Source organism: Bubalus bubalis, chromosome 4 (assembly GCF_019923935.1).
Source record: "Bubalus bubalis isolate 160015118507 breed Murrah chromosome 4, NDDB_SH_1, whole genome shotgun sequence".
Lineage (NCBI taxonomy): Eukaryota > Metazoa > Chordata > Mammalia > Artiodactyla > Bovidae > Bubalus > Bubalus bubalis.
The window spans coordinates 95,418,120-95,431,763 of record NC_059160.1 but is presented as its reverse complement, the minus strand read 5'-3'; the positions used below and the strand labels follow the sequence as shown (position 1 = coordinate 95,431,763).

Here is a 13,644-nt window from a genome sequence, read left to right as displayed (position 1 = left end):
AACTGCAGCTACTGAGGCCTGCGCGCCTAGAGCCTGTGCTCTGCAACAAGAGAAGCCACCACGATGAGTGGCCTGCTCACGGCAACGAAGAGTAGCTCTGCTCACGGCAACTAGAGAAAGCCCACTCACAGCAACGAAGACCCAGCGCAACCAAAAATAAATGTGTTATCATCACCTTTATTCAAGGACAGCAGTATCTTCTTATATAGATTCCAACCGCATGTCGGAATGTACTGCAGTTGGCACTCATCATGGAAGATAGCAAGAGGTGAGCCTGGACACATTCCCTGCTTTCTGACCTGCTTCAACTCCCAGTGGACAGGGACAAAGGCTTGAAGATTTAATGAATGGATGAAGTACTAAAACTGCTGCTATTTAGTCACCTGGCCTCCAGGCTCTGACTTCTCCCACCCATTCTGCAACCCTACTTTTCCCATGTCATCCCTTTACAAGGCCCTGTGTGACTCTGTTCCTTTAACTCTCCTGCTCACCTTCCAAAGCTATATTATCAACAGTCTCATTTTCTCTCGCCCTTGGGCAATCTCATCACTGCACTGCATTGCCTCTGGCCATACAGTACATGTCACTGCCTATTCTAAGCCATGTCTTTGCTGAAGTGTGTAATTTCCTTTAAACAAACTCCTTAATCTCTGCCCTGCCTCTGTTTTACTGGCAAAACGGAGCTAACAATGCACTTTCTTTGAAGGGAGAAGCCCTGGGACAGATGTTTTCTTGAGGCCTGCTCTGTTAAAATCTGTCTAAAATATTTATCTTCGTGATGTCCATTCTTCCTCTCGTCCACCACCTCCAGTCAATTCATCTCTGGTTCCGCTTTCCTCTAAGTAGAACTCTGCCTCTTCAATTCTCACGCTTTGTTCCCTCTTTCAAATGATTCTATGCTGCTCAGCGCATTCTTACTTTAAAGCTATCTGCTTTGTTCCTTACCTGAAAGGTATCACAGATGTCCTTCTTCAACTAAACCATGTTCACCAAAGACAAGAAGCATGTTCTATCCCTCACTCCAATCTTTTCCTTTAAAAAAGCACCCTTTAAAGCATAACCCTTGTGAATAGAAGATGTTAGAGAAAAAGAAGTAAAATGATTAATAGAATGAATAAGAATCTCTACAAAATGGGTTAAAGACCTTTCAGCTTTGTAATCTGATAATGTAAAGGAGGATGCACAAGAATGTGATCAAAATTCATAAGATGAATGGAGTGGAGATAGATTTGTCTAGGGTGTTTCTGTAGATTGGAACCAGGGATATACCTATGACATTTAAAAGAGGTAGTTTGGGAGTAAACAGAAAAACACACTACTATCCCAAATGGAATTAAATCCTTGTGTGTGTGTGTGAAAGAGAGAAAGAGGGAGAAAGACAGACGTACTTGCATGCACATGCGTGCGTGCGCGTGAACACATACACACAGTGGATTATCCCATGAATATCAATGAATCCCTTGTACTGTACTAGACTAGTTCCCATAAGTACTATTGGGGTAAGGAGTGGAAGAATGGTAAACCTAATGCCCATCTTTAAACAGTCCCAGAATAATAGATTATTTTAGACCTTACCTCTAATTTGTATTGTTTGGTCACTTCATGGACTCATGATTTTAAAGCCTGAAAGGATGCTGCAGATCAACTGGTTCAATCTCTGCTTTCGAAAGCTGGTGGACATTTAGTGAAGGTGAACGCACCCTGGCACAGACAGACTGAGCCCAGGAGGACAAAGCTTCCTGATCACACACTATGCTGGGACCACCCTTTCAGGAGGCTGGCTCCCATGGCTGCCTGACCATGGGCATCTTTGGTCCCTATAATTTCACCTGCTTCCAGGCCACTAACACTTTATCTAGTTCTATCTTCATCTGCCCAAAACAGAGTTTAAAAAGGCTTGTTATGAATAAAACACAGTTTTGTATATGGGTTTTGTTACATTTTTACTTTCTAGGTCCAAATGAATGTAACATAAAAACTTCTAACACATAAGACCACAGAAATCATTTACCTTGAGTGTCTCTGTAATCTCCAGAGTCTTCTAAGAGATTTTTCAAATAATCTAGAAAAGGTAAAACAATATATATAAAGTATTTAGTACAATAAAGCACTAAGGAAAAAAAAATTAGTCAGCCTTATTAGTCAGACCAATAAGTCAGCCTTATTGGTTAGTATACACATTCATTCTGGTTGTGCTAACTTTCTAAAAATGAAAGAAGAAAGCCCTGGGGTCAATTTGAAATCAAGACACAGAATCAGAGCTAAGAAAGAGCCTAGAGGCTGCACTGGTGATTTCAGAGATGAGTAATCAGGCTACTGAGGACACGTCTCACCCAAGTAATCCCACCTCTTTGTGGCAGAGCCAGGATCAGAATCCAGGTCTCTGGATGACCAGCTCAACACTTTTACTCCAACACACAGTAAATACCTTAATCCCAAGATCAGATGTACGTCTACTTCTAAAATTCAAGCATTAATAAACTGAATGCCTAAGGGACTCAGATTCATCAATCTTAAGAGTCTAATAATGCCCAGAATACATACCCCAAAAATGCAATATGTTTGTCTAGACCAGTGGTTCTCAAATGGGGGCAACTTTGCCCCCCACCCACCTCCCAAGACATTTGAAAACAACTGAAGATATTTCTGATGATCACAACTGGGTGAACACCGCTGGGAATGAGGGGTTAGAGGCCAGAGATGCCTCTTAACATCTGCCAAATGCGCAGGATCATCCTAATGTCAACATTAGGGTGTTGTCAACAGGGCTGCAGTGAAGAAACCCTGGTCCAGATGAAGATGGTCTGTAAATGAGCGACATGGTACACAGCAGCTCTTGCAACACAAAATAAATTAAGGCAATAGGTTATATTTAACAAGTCTTTAACACCAAGGAATATTTCTGGATTTCAAAGTGACACTTCCCGTTGAGAAATGCTGGATGACTTAACTATCAAATTAAAACAAATCCCATTTCCTGTAATTTCAAGACCCCGCTACATGGTCCCTGTTGACTGTTCTGATTTTCTTTCTTGCTACTGCCTTACACCAGCCCTTTGTTCTTATTAAAGTTTGATTCTGCACAATTTCTTAAACACTTCCTATGTGTTCCCTGGCTCTATACTTTTTGTCTTCAATGCGCCCTTCTTCTGAATCCTTTCTCTGTCTCTGCATATAAAAATTCTACTCATAATTCATCAAGGCTCATCTCAAATTCCTCCTCCCCTACCAAACTTTCCATTTGAAAGAAATATTCTTTCCCTTTGAATAACACATAACACAGCAGTTACTCACTGTATGCCTTCTATAATTTTTTTTTTTTATCATTTTGTTTTTCATTAGATTCAAGGCTCCTTGTGGGCAGGGCCTGCCCACATCTGATATCATCTTTCTCTCATACCACTTAGCCAGAGACGTGGCATACAAGGGACAAGAAATACTTAATGAATTTTTTTTAATGATTTTTTTCATATAAGATTTTGTCTTAGTGGGTAAAAGGCAATAAAAGCTAAAATCAATCCTAATTCCTGTGGGAACTGGGAAATGGAGAGAGGAAAGGCATATTAAAAGACTGAATGCATTTTATCAGATCCAGTCTCCACTACGAGATACCGTAGATGACATTAAGCCTCTGTGAGCCACAGCACAGGTTCTATCTTGCCAGAGACCATCACACCACTTGCGCTCCCCAGGTGGCGCTAGTGGTAATGAACACGCCTGCCAATGCAGGAGACCTAAGAGATGCAGTTTCGATCCCTGGGTCAAGAAGATCTCCTGGAGGAGGGCATGGTAACCCACTCCAATATTCTGGCCTGGAGAATCCCAGGAACAGAGGAGCCTGGCAAGCTACAGTCCATGGGGTTGCAAAGAGTCAGACACGACTGAAGTGAGTGAGTACCAGGCAATCTCCACTTAGCAATATTATGGAACAAATACAATTTCATCCCATGGATTTATGAAGTCATGCTCAAAAAGGCACAAAGAGAAACTTGGATATTGGTGCCAGCTTTTCAAACTTAATAGATGACATAAACATACACACCCAGCTGTTGAAACTATACGTCTTTGAGACACTGATCTAAGAACCTGTGAGTCTAGACATGCACACTGTAACTACCCAGCCCTGGCAGTGAGTCACGGTGAGATACTGTGGGAGACGGCATTAAGCTTCTGTGAGCCCCAGCAGAGGTTCTATCTCACCAGAGGCCATCACAAGCAATTTAGATCCCAAACTAATCTGAACACACATTGGAGAGCATTCTTCCAATCAAATAAGAAAATCTCCAAAACTAACAAAATATATTGACCGTACACTGTACTTAGCCTCATCCAGGGATGAAAAATGAATTTAATCTCATTCTGACCCCACTCAGAATGCATTCCCTGTATAAGTCATCTTTTGTGAATTCAAATATTTAACTTTTCCATGAGAGTGACAGGGTTAGGAAGAAAAACATACTCTTTTTAGGCTACATCATTAGTCAAAAGGGATGTTCCTTTAAGCCTGGGGGAGCAGAAGAGCACATAAACAAAAGCAGATTTACCTAAGCATCAGATTCACAGCAGGTTCCTATTTTGTCTTTGATTCTTGTTCTTTAATACAGAAACATATCCATACAAACTGAGACATTTCTCTAAACCAAAAGCGGTCACTGGAGGTTGTCCATATTAGGAAATCCTGACCTCAGAATCACTATGCTGAGCCTGATAAGTTTCTGAGTTGCATTTTCTTCCCTTGTACTCAAGTTTGGCTACTGCTAGCCAACCTAAACTTTTAGGAACAAAGTGGAAAGACACAAATTGGCTGAGCAAAACCCCACCACGAAGCTGTTGCAAAATCATACTATTAATCAAGGAGATAATGGGGTTAGGTTTACTTTCCTTGCCAATTAAAAAAAAAACAAAAACAAAAAACTTAAAATTCAACTTTCAAAATTCAGCTTTCCAGAAGTGAATTTTAGAATTTCAACTTTCTAATGTATTCATTGGTATTTTCAGGTTATCTCATTGCAGTACATCTTCCTTTTGAGAACTTTTACCTTTTCTAGGAAGACCCAACCATGAGCCCCTCAGTTAAGAATCACTCCATGACTTAACTACAGAATGAGCAGGAGACTGATCGCCCTCTGAGTCAGATGGAAGGAGCAATGAAATCACCAGCTGTCCCAGTGACTGTCATAACCCAGGTGAAACACAGGAAGGGAGACCAGACAGACACGCCTGCATTGGTCATATGGAATTGTTCACTACATATCATTTAGGTCCTAGTATCCTGCTGGCCACCTGATGCGAATAACTGTCTCATTTGAAAAGACCCTGATGCTGGGAAAGATTGAAGGCAGGAGGAGAAGGGGACGACAGAGGATGAGATGGTTGGATGGCAACACCGACTCGATGGACATGAATTTGAGCAAGCCCCAGGCATTGGTGATGGACAGGGAAGCCTGGTGTGTTGCAGTCCATGGAGTCGCAAAGAGTTGGACACGACTGAGCAACTGAACTGAACTGATCCCGCTGGAGATCATTTTAAAAAATGAGAACACAGGAGTCATTTCGATTTGCCATGTTGGATTTATAGTATTCCATGACTTTCCTGTTTTCAACAAACCAAGCAAAGCATTTTTCAAATCTTCAGTAATAAAAATGCCTCAAATGCTATTGAAATTATTTATGTCAAAGAAAAACAGGCTGGTGAGGTCTGCATGGGCACCACAAAATGTACTTTCTGGCCACCAGGTGGCACCCTTGATTAATAAAGGTTAATTAATCCCCATAATCAACATCACCCAACCGTAGCAGCACAAAACTAATTTAGCATGTGCAGCCTCAAGGATTAAGCAAGTTAATCCTGTCCTCATATATCAGGACCTAGTCTTTCATGTTCTCATAAAAGAATGAGAACCTAAAAAACACCATATCTTGTTAGAGCTCTAAGTGTTCAATACATGAACTCCTAGTAAGCCTTACCATTCCTTGATTGCCTAATCAATGAATAAGCAACTTAAAGCAGAAAACTATTCAGAGGTATAGTAACCATTTCCTAAAGAAGAGTCATCTCTGAGAATCGGGGACTTTTTAATTCAACAGCACCCAGTCAGATTCCTGGACGGTTTGCTCAGAAACGGTTGATGGCAAAGAACAGAGGAAATGAGCATATACAAAGGGCAGCGTTCCAAAGTTGAGCGTTTCGAATTTGAGGACATGGTTCTATGGTGTCAGGTATCCCTTTAAACACAAATGCTAAACTATGGCTTGCAGGAGGACCAGGAGCCTGATTATTTACTCTTACATTACCAGCTTCTAAAAGAATATGCAATAAAATTGCATATTCAGCAAATGTTTCCTGAATTTATGATGGACTAAATGACATTCCATGTCCAGTTCTAATTGTTGCTTCCTGACCTGCGTATAGGTTTCTCAAGAGGCAGGTCAGGTGGTCTGGTATTCCCATCTCTTGAAGAATTTTCCACAGTTTATTCTGATCCACACAGTCAAAGGCTTTGGCATAGTCGATAAAGCAGAAATAGAAGTTTTTCTGGAACTCTCTTGCTTTTCCGCTGATCCAGCAGATGTTGGCAATCTGATCTCTGGTTCCTCTACCTTTTCTAAAACCAGCTTGAACATCTGGAAGTTCGCGGTTCACGTATTGCTGAAGCCTGGCTTGGGGAATTTTGAGCATTACTTTACTAGTGTGTGAGATGAGTGCAATTGGGCAGTAGTTTGAGCATTCTTTGGCATTGCCTTTCTTTGAGATTGGAATGAAAACTGACCTTATATGCAGAGTACATCATAAGAAACGCTGGGCTGGAAGAAGCACAAGCTAGAATCAAGATTGCCGGGAGAAATATCAATAACCTCAGATATGCAGATGACACCACCCTTATGGCAAAAAGTGAAGAGGAACTCAAAAGCCTCTTGATGAAAGTGAAAGTGGAGAGTGAAACAGTTGGCTTAAAGCTCAACATTCAGAAAACGAAGATCATGGCATCTGGTCCCATCACTTCATGGGAAATAGATGGGGAAACAGTGGAAACAGTGTCAGACTTCATTTTTTTGGGCTCCAAAATCACTGCAGATGGTGACTGCAGCCATGAAATTAAAAGACACTTACTCCTTGGAAGGAAAGTTATGACCAACCTAGATAGCATACTGAAAAGCAGACACATTACTTTGCCAACAAAGGTCCATCTAGTCAAGGCTATGGTTTTTCCTGTGGTCATGTATGGATGTGAGAGTTGGACTGTGAAGAAAGCTGAGCACCGAAGAATTGATGCTTTTGAACTGTGGTGTTGGAGAAGACTCTTGAGAGTCCCCTGGACTGCAAGGAAATCCAACCAGTTCATTCTGAAGGAGATCAGCCCCGGGATTTCTTTGGAAGGAATGATGCTAAAGCTGAAACTCCAGTACTTTGGCCACCTCATACGAAGAGTTGACTCATTGGAAAAGACTCTGATGCTGGGAGGGATTGGGGGCAGGAGGAGAAGGGGACGACAGAGGATGAGATGGCTGGATGGCATCACTGATTTGATGGACTTGAGTCTGAGTGAACTCCAGGAGTTGGTGATGAACAGGGAGGCCTGGCGTGCTGCAATTCATGGGGTTGCAAAGAGTTGGACATGACTGAGCAACTGAACTGAACTGAAACGACATTCACTTAGGGGTTACCACTTTTTGCTCCATATTTTATTAAGCAGCTGAGATGATGCTCGGAGGGTCTGATTAATTAAAAAGTGTTCCAGTCTTTGCTCTAATTCTCCTGCTTCTCAAATATGGAGAACTCAGTTGGGAACCCTTCTCAGTTCAGCATGTGGTCCAGAGCTGCCTAAGTTAGTAAAGTGACCTTTCCGGGCTCTCAGGCTCACCAATTCAATGTTCTTGGAAAGCTGACAATGCCTTTCTGTGAATTAAAAAGACCTTTATTTCTCAGGACTTCCTCCAAAGTCCAGTGCTTCCTAATGCAGGAGCTGTGGTTTGCTCCCTGCTCAGGGAACTAAGATCCCACATGCCTCATGGCACAGCCAAAAAGTTTAAAAAAAAATTAAAAAGTCCAATTCTCCTGGGCTGATGCAGTCCTTCACCAAGGCACCCAATAAGGTGAGCAAAGTGAAGGCTGGACTTGGAACTCGGCAGGGAGCCCATCAGGACATAGCCACCTGAGGCAACACTGGCCTATCTTAAGACTTTGATCAGTCTGGTCCAGAGGGGCATGCCCAAAGAACTCACAAACCAAACCTGATGCCAGGCTCATCGTAGGACAAAATTTTAGAGCAGGTCTTATAATGGACAGACTCTCCCTTCAGTTCCTTTTTAGCCGGACAGGTTGGCTTGGCATATCCAGAAGGCCCTTAAAGGAGTCAACCCCAGAGGGAAGTCTCCCAACAAATGTAAACATCCATTATTTTTACTTCACTGAGATTGCTTTTCTTTGTGGATAACATTTTCCAAGCATTAAGGCTGCCAGTTTACCAAGTGAGAATCTCACATATACAGAAATGGCTTCGTTGAGGCCAAGGCCCACTTAAAGAACCTCTTATTCGTATTTGGTCCCCACCAACCCAGTTATCAACGAATCACAGTTGCAAGTAAAGTATTTTGAATTGCAACAGAACAAGAGCTGAGCTAATTACAATAGGAATTTTGAATGTTATGACTCTCCCATTTCACAGGGATGGAGCTGCCTTATATTAAGGGCTTTGGATTCCTTAGAGACGAAATTCTTTGGCTGGTGTCCAGGACAGCCCTGCCTTTCATCATGTTTTGCTCTAGAGAAAATGTTAGAATGATTTCAGATGTAGAAAATTAGCCCATGGTTTTCAAACAAACACTTGCTAGGCAGAGGTTTTAATTTTCAGAAGCAAAAGTTTCAATATTCAGCGGGGATTTTTAAAAGTCATGCATTAATCTGATTCTGATCTTTTGTCATATCTGCTTATTAGCCTGTTCACAACTCAAATTTATAGCTTCAGAACACTACGGCAGATGTTTTCAATATCCCATTTTTCTATCAAAATGGGAAATCCTGGATTTCTAAAACCTAGAGGGAGTTAATGCCATCCTGGACTGAAGGCCAAGATTACACGAAAAGTAATATAATACGTTGTTAAAGTCACTTATAATATAACATAAATATCTTGAACAAGATCAAAGAAACTACCTGATCTGAATTTAATCAAAGTTCAAAGGACTGGTTCCTCTGCCAGATACAGAAATGGAAAAAAATACTTCAGAGGAATTTTTAAATTACACTTTTCATTATATTTTCTCCACTAGGATCCCCAATGATTCACCTCGTTTCAACACCAATGTAGTAACTTTCCACAAGTAAAAGGTTTTTTACTGAAACTTTTATAGTGCATATAACACAATAGAGACCTCCCCCTCACAAATAAAACCCAAAATCCTAACAACAGCAGCAAAAACAAACAACCTGAAAGGATACATGATAGTCATCCCTGAATGGTACAAGATGAAAAGGGACTTTTTTTTGGTATTATGTAACATACTTTTCAAACACACACAAGTGAAAGAAAGTGAAAGTCACTCAGTCATGTCCGACTCTTTGCAACCCCATGGACTATAGTCCATGGAATTCTCCAGGCCAGAATACTGGAGTGGGTAGCCTTTCTCTTCTCCAGGGGATCTTCCCAACCAAGGGATCAAACCCAGGTCTCCCGCATTGCAGGTAAATTCTTTACCAGCTGAGCCACAAGGGAAGCCCCAAAGTGCGCTTGTCCCACTGAGCCAGCCAGGAAAGATTCCTTCAAAAAAGAAAAGGTGATGCTTACAAAAATAAATCCTCAGAATCTTCTCACTCAAACAAATGACCAGATCAATATAAATTCTAGGCTAGAAGAGAAAGAGCTGGGAGGGAACCTGAGGGGTTGGGTGTGGCTCCCAAAGAACAGGAGTGTAAGCTCCATAAGGGCAGGGACCACCACTGTGTCGTGCATACAAGTGCCCAGCTCAGTGCCAGCCATGTGAATACTGCTTGAATGAGAAAGTGGTCGATGAATGGAGGAGAAAATCTGCCCTTGACAGTCAGGTTTGAGGAGAGAGTCAGATAATGAATGCAGCAAGAGCAAAGGAAAGTAAGGCTTGCACAATTCTTCAGTTATAAAGAGCATGTTTAATAGTTGTGGTCTTTATACTCTGGACAAATAATTTTTTTTTTCTAAAGTAAGATTTAACTTTTTAGAGAGTTTTACATTTACAGGTAATCTGTATATCCCCCGTGCTCACACATGCATAGTCTCCCCCATCATCAACGCACCCCATCAGAGTGGCGCATATGGTACAATGGAGGAACCTACACTGATACACCATAACCGCCTCAAATCCACAGTTTCCGTTACAGTTCATTCTTGACTTTGGATAAATGTGTAATGACATGTATCCCTCATTGTGGTAGCATAAGCAAGTTTTCAACTTTCCTAAAAAGCAAAATAAAAGTATGTCTGTGAAATGACAGAAAATATATACAGCTATCCCTCGCTATCTGTGGGAGATTTAGTTTCAGCACTCTGCTCAGATACCAAAATCTGGATGCTCAATTCGCTTATATAAGATGGTACAATACAGTCAGCCCTCCCTGTGTGTGGGTTGTGAGTCTGCAGATACCAGAGGCCAACTGCAGAGTCTCTGCTCCCAGTTCCTGGCCCAAAGCTCCACAACTCTTTACAATCTTCTAAATGACAGAAGCAGCAGGAGCATCTTTTGTCCTAATATCTGGATTCCCTGGTGGCTCAGATGGTAAAGAGTCTGCCTCCAATGTGGGAGACCCGGGTTTGATCCCTGGGTGGGATGATCCACTGGAGAAGGAAATGGCAACCCACTCCAGTATTCTTGCCTGGGAAATCCCATGGACAGAGGAGCCTGGCGGGCTACAGTCCATGCGGTCACAAAGAGTCAGACACAACTGAGCAACTTCCCTTTCTTTCTGTTCTTTGACCTTAGTTCTGACAAAAATGGGCTTGCCAGGACACGCTAGTGGTAAAGAACCCCCCTGTCAATGCAGGAGACATAAGAAACATAGGTTCGATCCCTGGGTCTGGAAGATCCCCTAGTGGAGGGCAAGGCAACCTACTCCCATTCTTGCCTGGAGAATTCCATGGACAGAGGAGCCTGGTGGGCTACAGTCCATAGGGTCACAAAGAGTTGGACATGACTGAAGCGACTTAGTGCTTGCACACACAAGCACGCGTGCACACACACACACACACACCCCCCACAAAGCTGCCTTGGAATTTCCTAGGTGACAACAGTATCTTTTGTTGTAACAAGGTGACTCTTAGTGGGCTCCTAAATGGGGACGGGTCTCCAGAAAGATCAAACCATGATTGAAACTTTCAGCACCACTCTCCATCCTCCAGGAAGGGGAGAGGGATTAGAAGTGGAATTAATGATGGGCCATGCCTCCGTGATGAAGCCTCCATAAAAATACCAGAGGACAGGATTTGGTGGGGTTCTAGGGAGCTGGAGTGCCCAAAGAGGGCATGGGAGTTCCAACCCACATACTTAGCCCTAAGTATCTCTTCCATATGAAGCTCATTTTTATGCTTTATCATACCCTTTTCCAATAAACCAGTAAATGTAAATAGGTGTTCCCCTGAACTCTGTGAGCCATTCTAGCAAATTTTCAAACCTAAGGAGAAAGTCATGGGAACCCAGATTTACAGTCCATCAGTCAGAAATAGAGGTTGCAGCCCAAGACTTGTGAATGGCACCTGAAGTTTGGAAGGATCAGAGCCCACTATCTCTAAGCAGATAGTGTGAGAACTGAATTAAATGACAGCAGCAGTCTTCAACCTTTTTGGCACCAGGAACCGATTTTGTGGCAGACAATTTTCCCATGGACCAGGGGTGGGGGAATGGTTTCGGGATGATTCAAGTGCATTAAATTTATTGTGCACTTCACTTCTATTATTATTACATCAGCTCCACCTCAGATTATCAAGTGTTAGATGCCAGAGGTTGAGGACCCCTGAATTACAGGACACCGAGCTGGTGCTGAAGAGGATCGCTTGGTATAGGGGAAAAAAGCCCATATATCTGGTGTTAGTAGTGTTGAGTGTGGTGGTGTGAGAGCCAACGGGAGACACAGGAGGAGTGTGTTTTTCCCCAAGGTCTTCTTGGAAGGGGGCCTGATAAGAACACCATGACCAGTAGGAAGATACTGCCATAACTTGGCATGACTTTAGAAAGATCTGGCCTGAATCATAAAAAGGGAAATGGAAAGAGCAGGAAGCAGAGCAGAGGAAAACTAGTCAGCAAATCCTACAATGGAGGCAAGATGGGGAAAGGGAAGCATTTCAGTCCTTTCCCACAGGTTTGTTTCTGGATAACCGGAAGACATGTTTTTACTCTTATAAGCAACTTATCGATCCATCCATCCAACAAATATTCACTGGCACTACCATACAGGAATTCTCAACCTCATAAAAAGGAACACTGCTTATTTCTCTGAGCCCTTTCAGTTTATTGAGTTCCTGTTATGTTCCAGAATCTATGCAGGCACTGAGTTAGGATAAAAAAGATAGTCTCTACCCTGAACTGATGAGGAGGTAGAAAATAAAAATTAATGTTGTTTCTTCAGCAGCATCTGCGTGCTTAAAAAAAAACCACTCCCTCACTGTTGCTTCAAGATCCCCCTTTGTCCTAACTCCAAACAGGGTTTGGGCCCCACACAGACATAAAGATCTGGCCAGATCCACTGGTCTTAAGTGGCCAAAATAAAGGCAGAATTTACAAGTTTCTCTTCTTAAATTAAGTCACTTTATTTTACTACTTAAAAAAAAAAAATCTGATCTTAAGCATTTCATTACACAATAGACATTTTCTTGGATCCTATTTTGAGTTGAGCTTAAAAAAACATTATCAAGAATTTAGTTGGAAATTTTACTACAATGAAGGAAGAGAGAGCCTAAAAAAATAACCACTAAAAACCCAAATTAGGTTCTGAAGAAAACACTGCATGACAACAGGCTGGTTGTTTGAACAGGAGGCAGGACTGCTGTATCTGGGGATTTCCAGTTACCTCTCTCTAGAAGAATTCCAAAAGACACCATCTTATCTGCACTCCATCCCTGCATTTCTCAATCTTCCCTTCCCCAGAAGCCAAAGTGGGCACAAATCTACTTACACCAAGCCGGGCAGGAATCCTTCCCTTTCTCTGCCCAATAAATCAAAGTTGTCAGGAGTTGCCTCAAATAGTCTCACTCTTTCTCTCTGTGCCCCTGGAATTTCTAAAATGGAAATCAAAGTACTTCCCTCATAGGGTTGTTGGGAGGATTAAATCATTGAGTTTGTTTATCCAAAGATGAGGATCCAGATAATTCACACATCTGAATTGATGCTAACTTTAGACCTAAAGTCCAACTTCTAAAAAATCTAAATGCATAGACAGGGGCACTTTGATAACTAAAGCAGAAATATCTTGCAAGGAAAAGGAAAATCAGAACATGACAAAAAGGAGTATTGGAAAGTCAGAGTTTTAAGTAAAAAGACATATAAAACAAACTGTTGGCATCAATTCCCGTATGTCCTTAGGATTATATGATCACAGATTCTTCAGTTAATACTATTTGTGTTGCTGGGGCAGGACATTTCACCTCTCTGGAGAAGAGAACATCCCTGAAATTCTCTCTC

At 42.0% G+C, this 13,644-nt stretch overlaps 1 protein-coding gene across 3 annotated transcripts in view; it reads right to left on the bottom strand.

Annotated features, from left to right (window-relative positions):
- The window catches only part of FGD6 (FYVE, RhoGEF and PH domain containing 6), a 105,392-nt gene that overhangs the window by 19,478 nt on the left and 72,270 nt on the right, over positions 1-13,644 (bottom strand). For all 3 annotated transcript variants that reach the window (XM_044941813.2, XM_006064476.4, XM_006064477.4), the window contains exon 9: positions 2,012-2,062. In XM_044941813.2, coding sequence (XP_044797748.2) covers positions 2,012-2,062 — 51 coding nt within the window. The remainder of the gene's footprint in view (positions 1-2,011; positions 2,063-13,644) is intronic.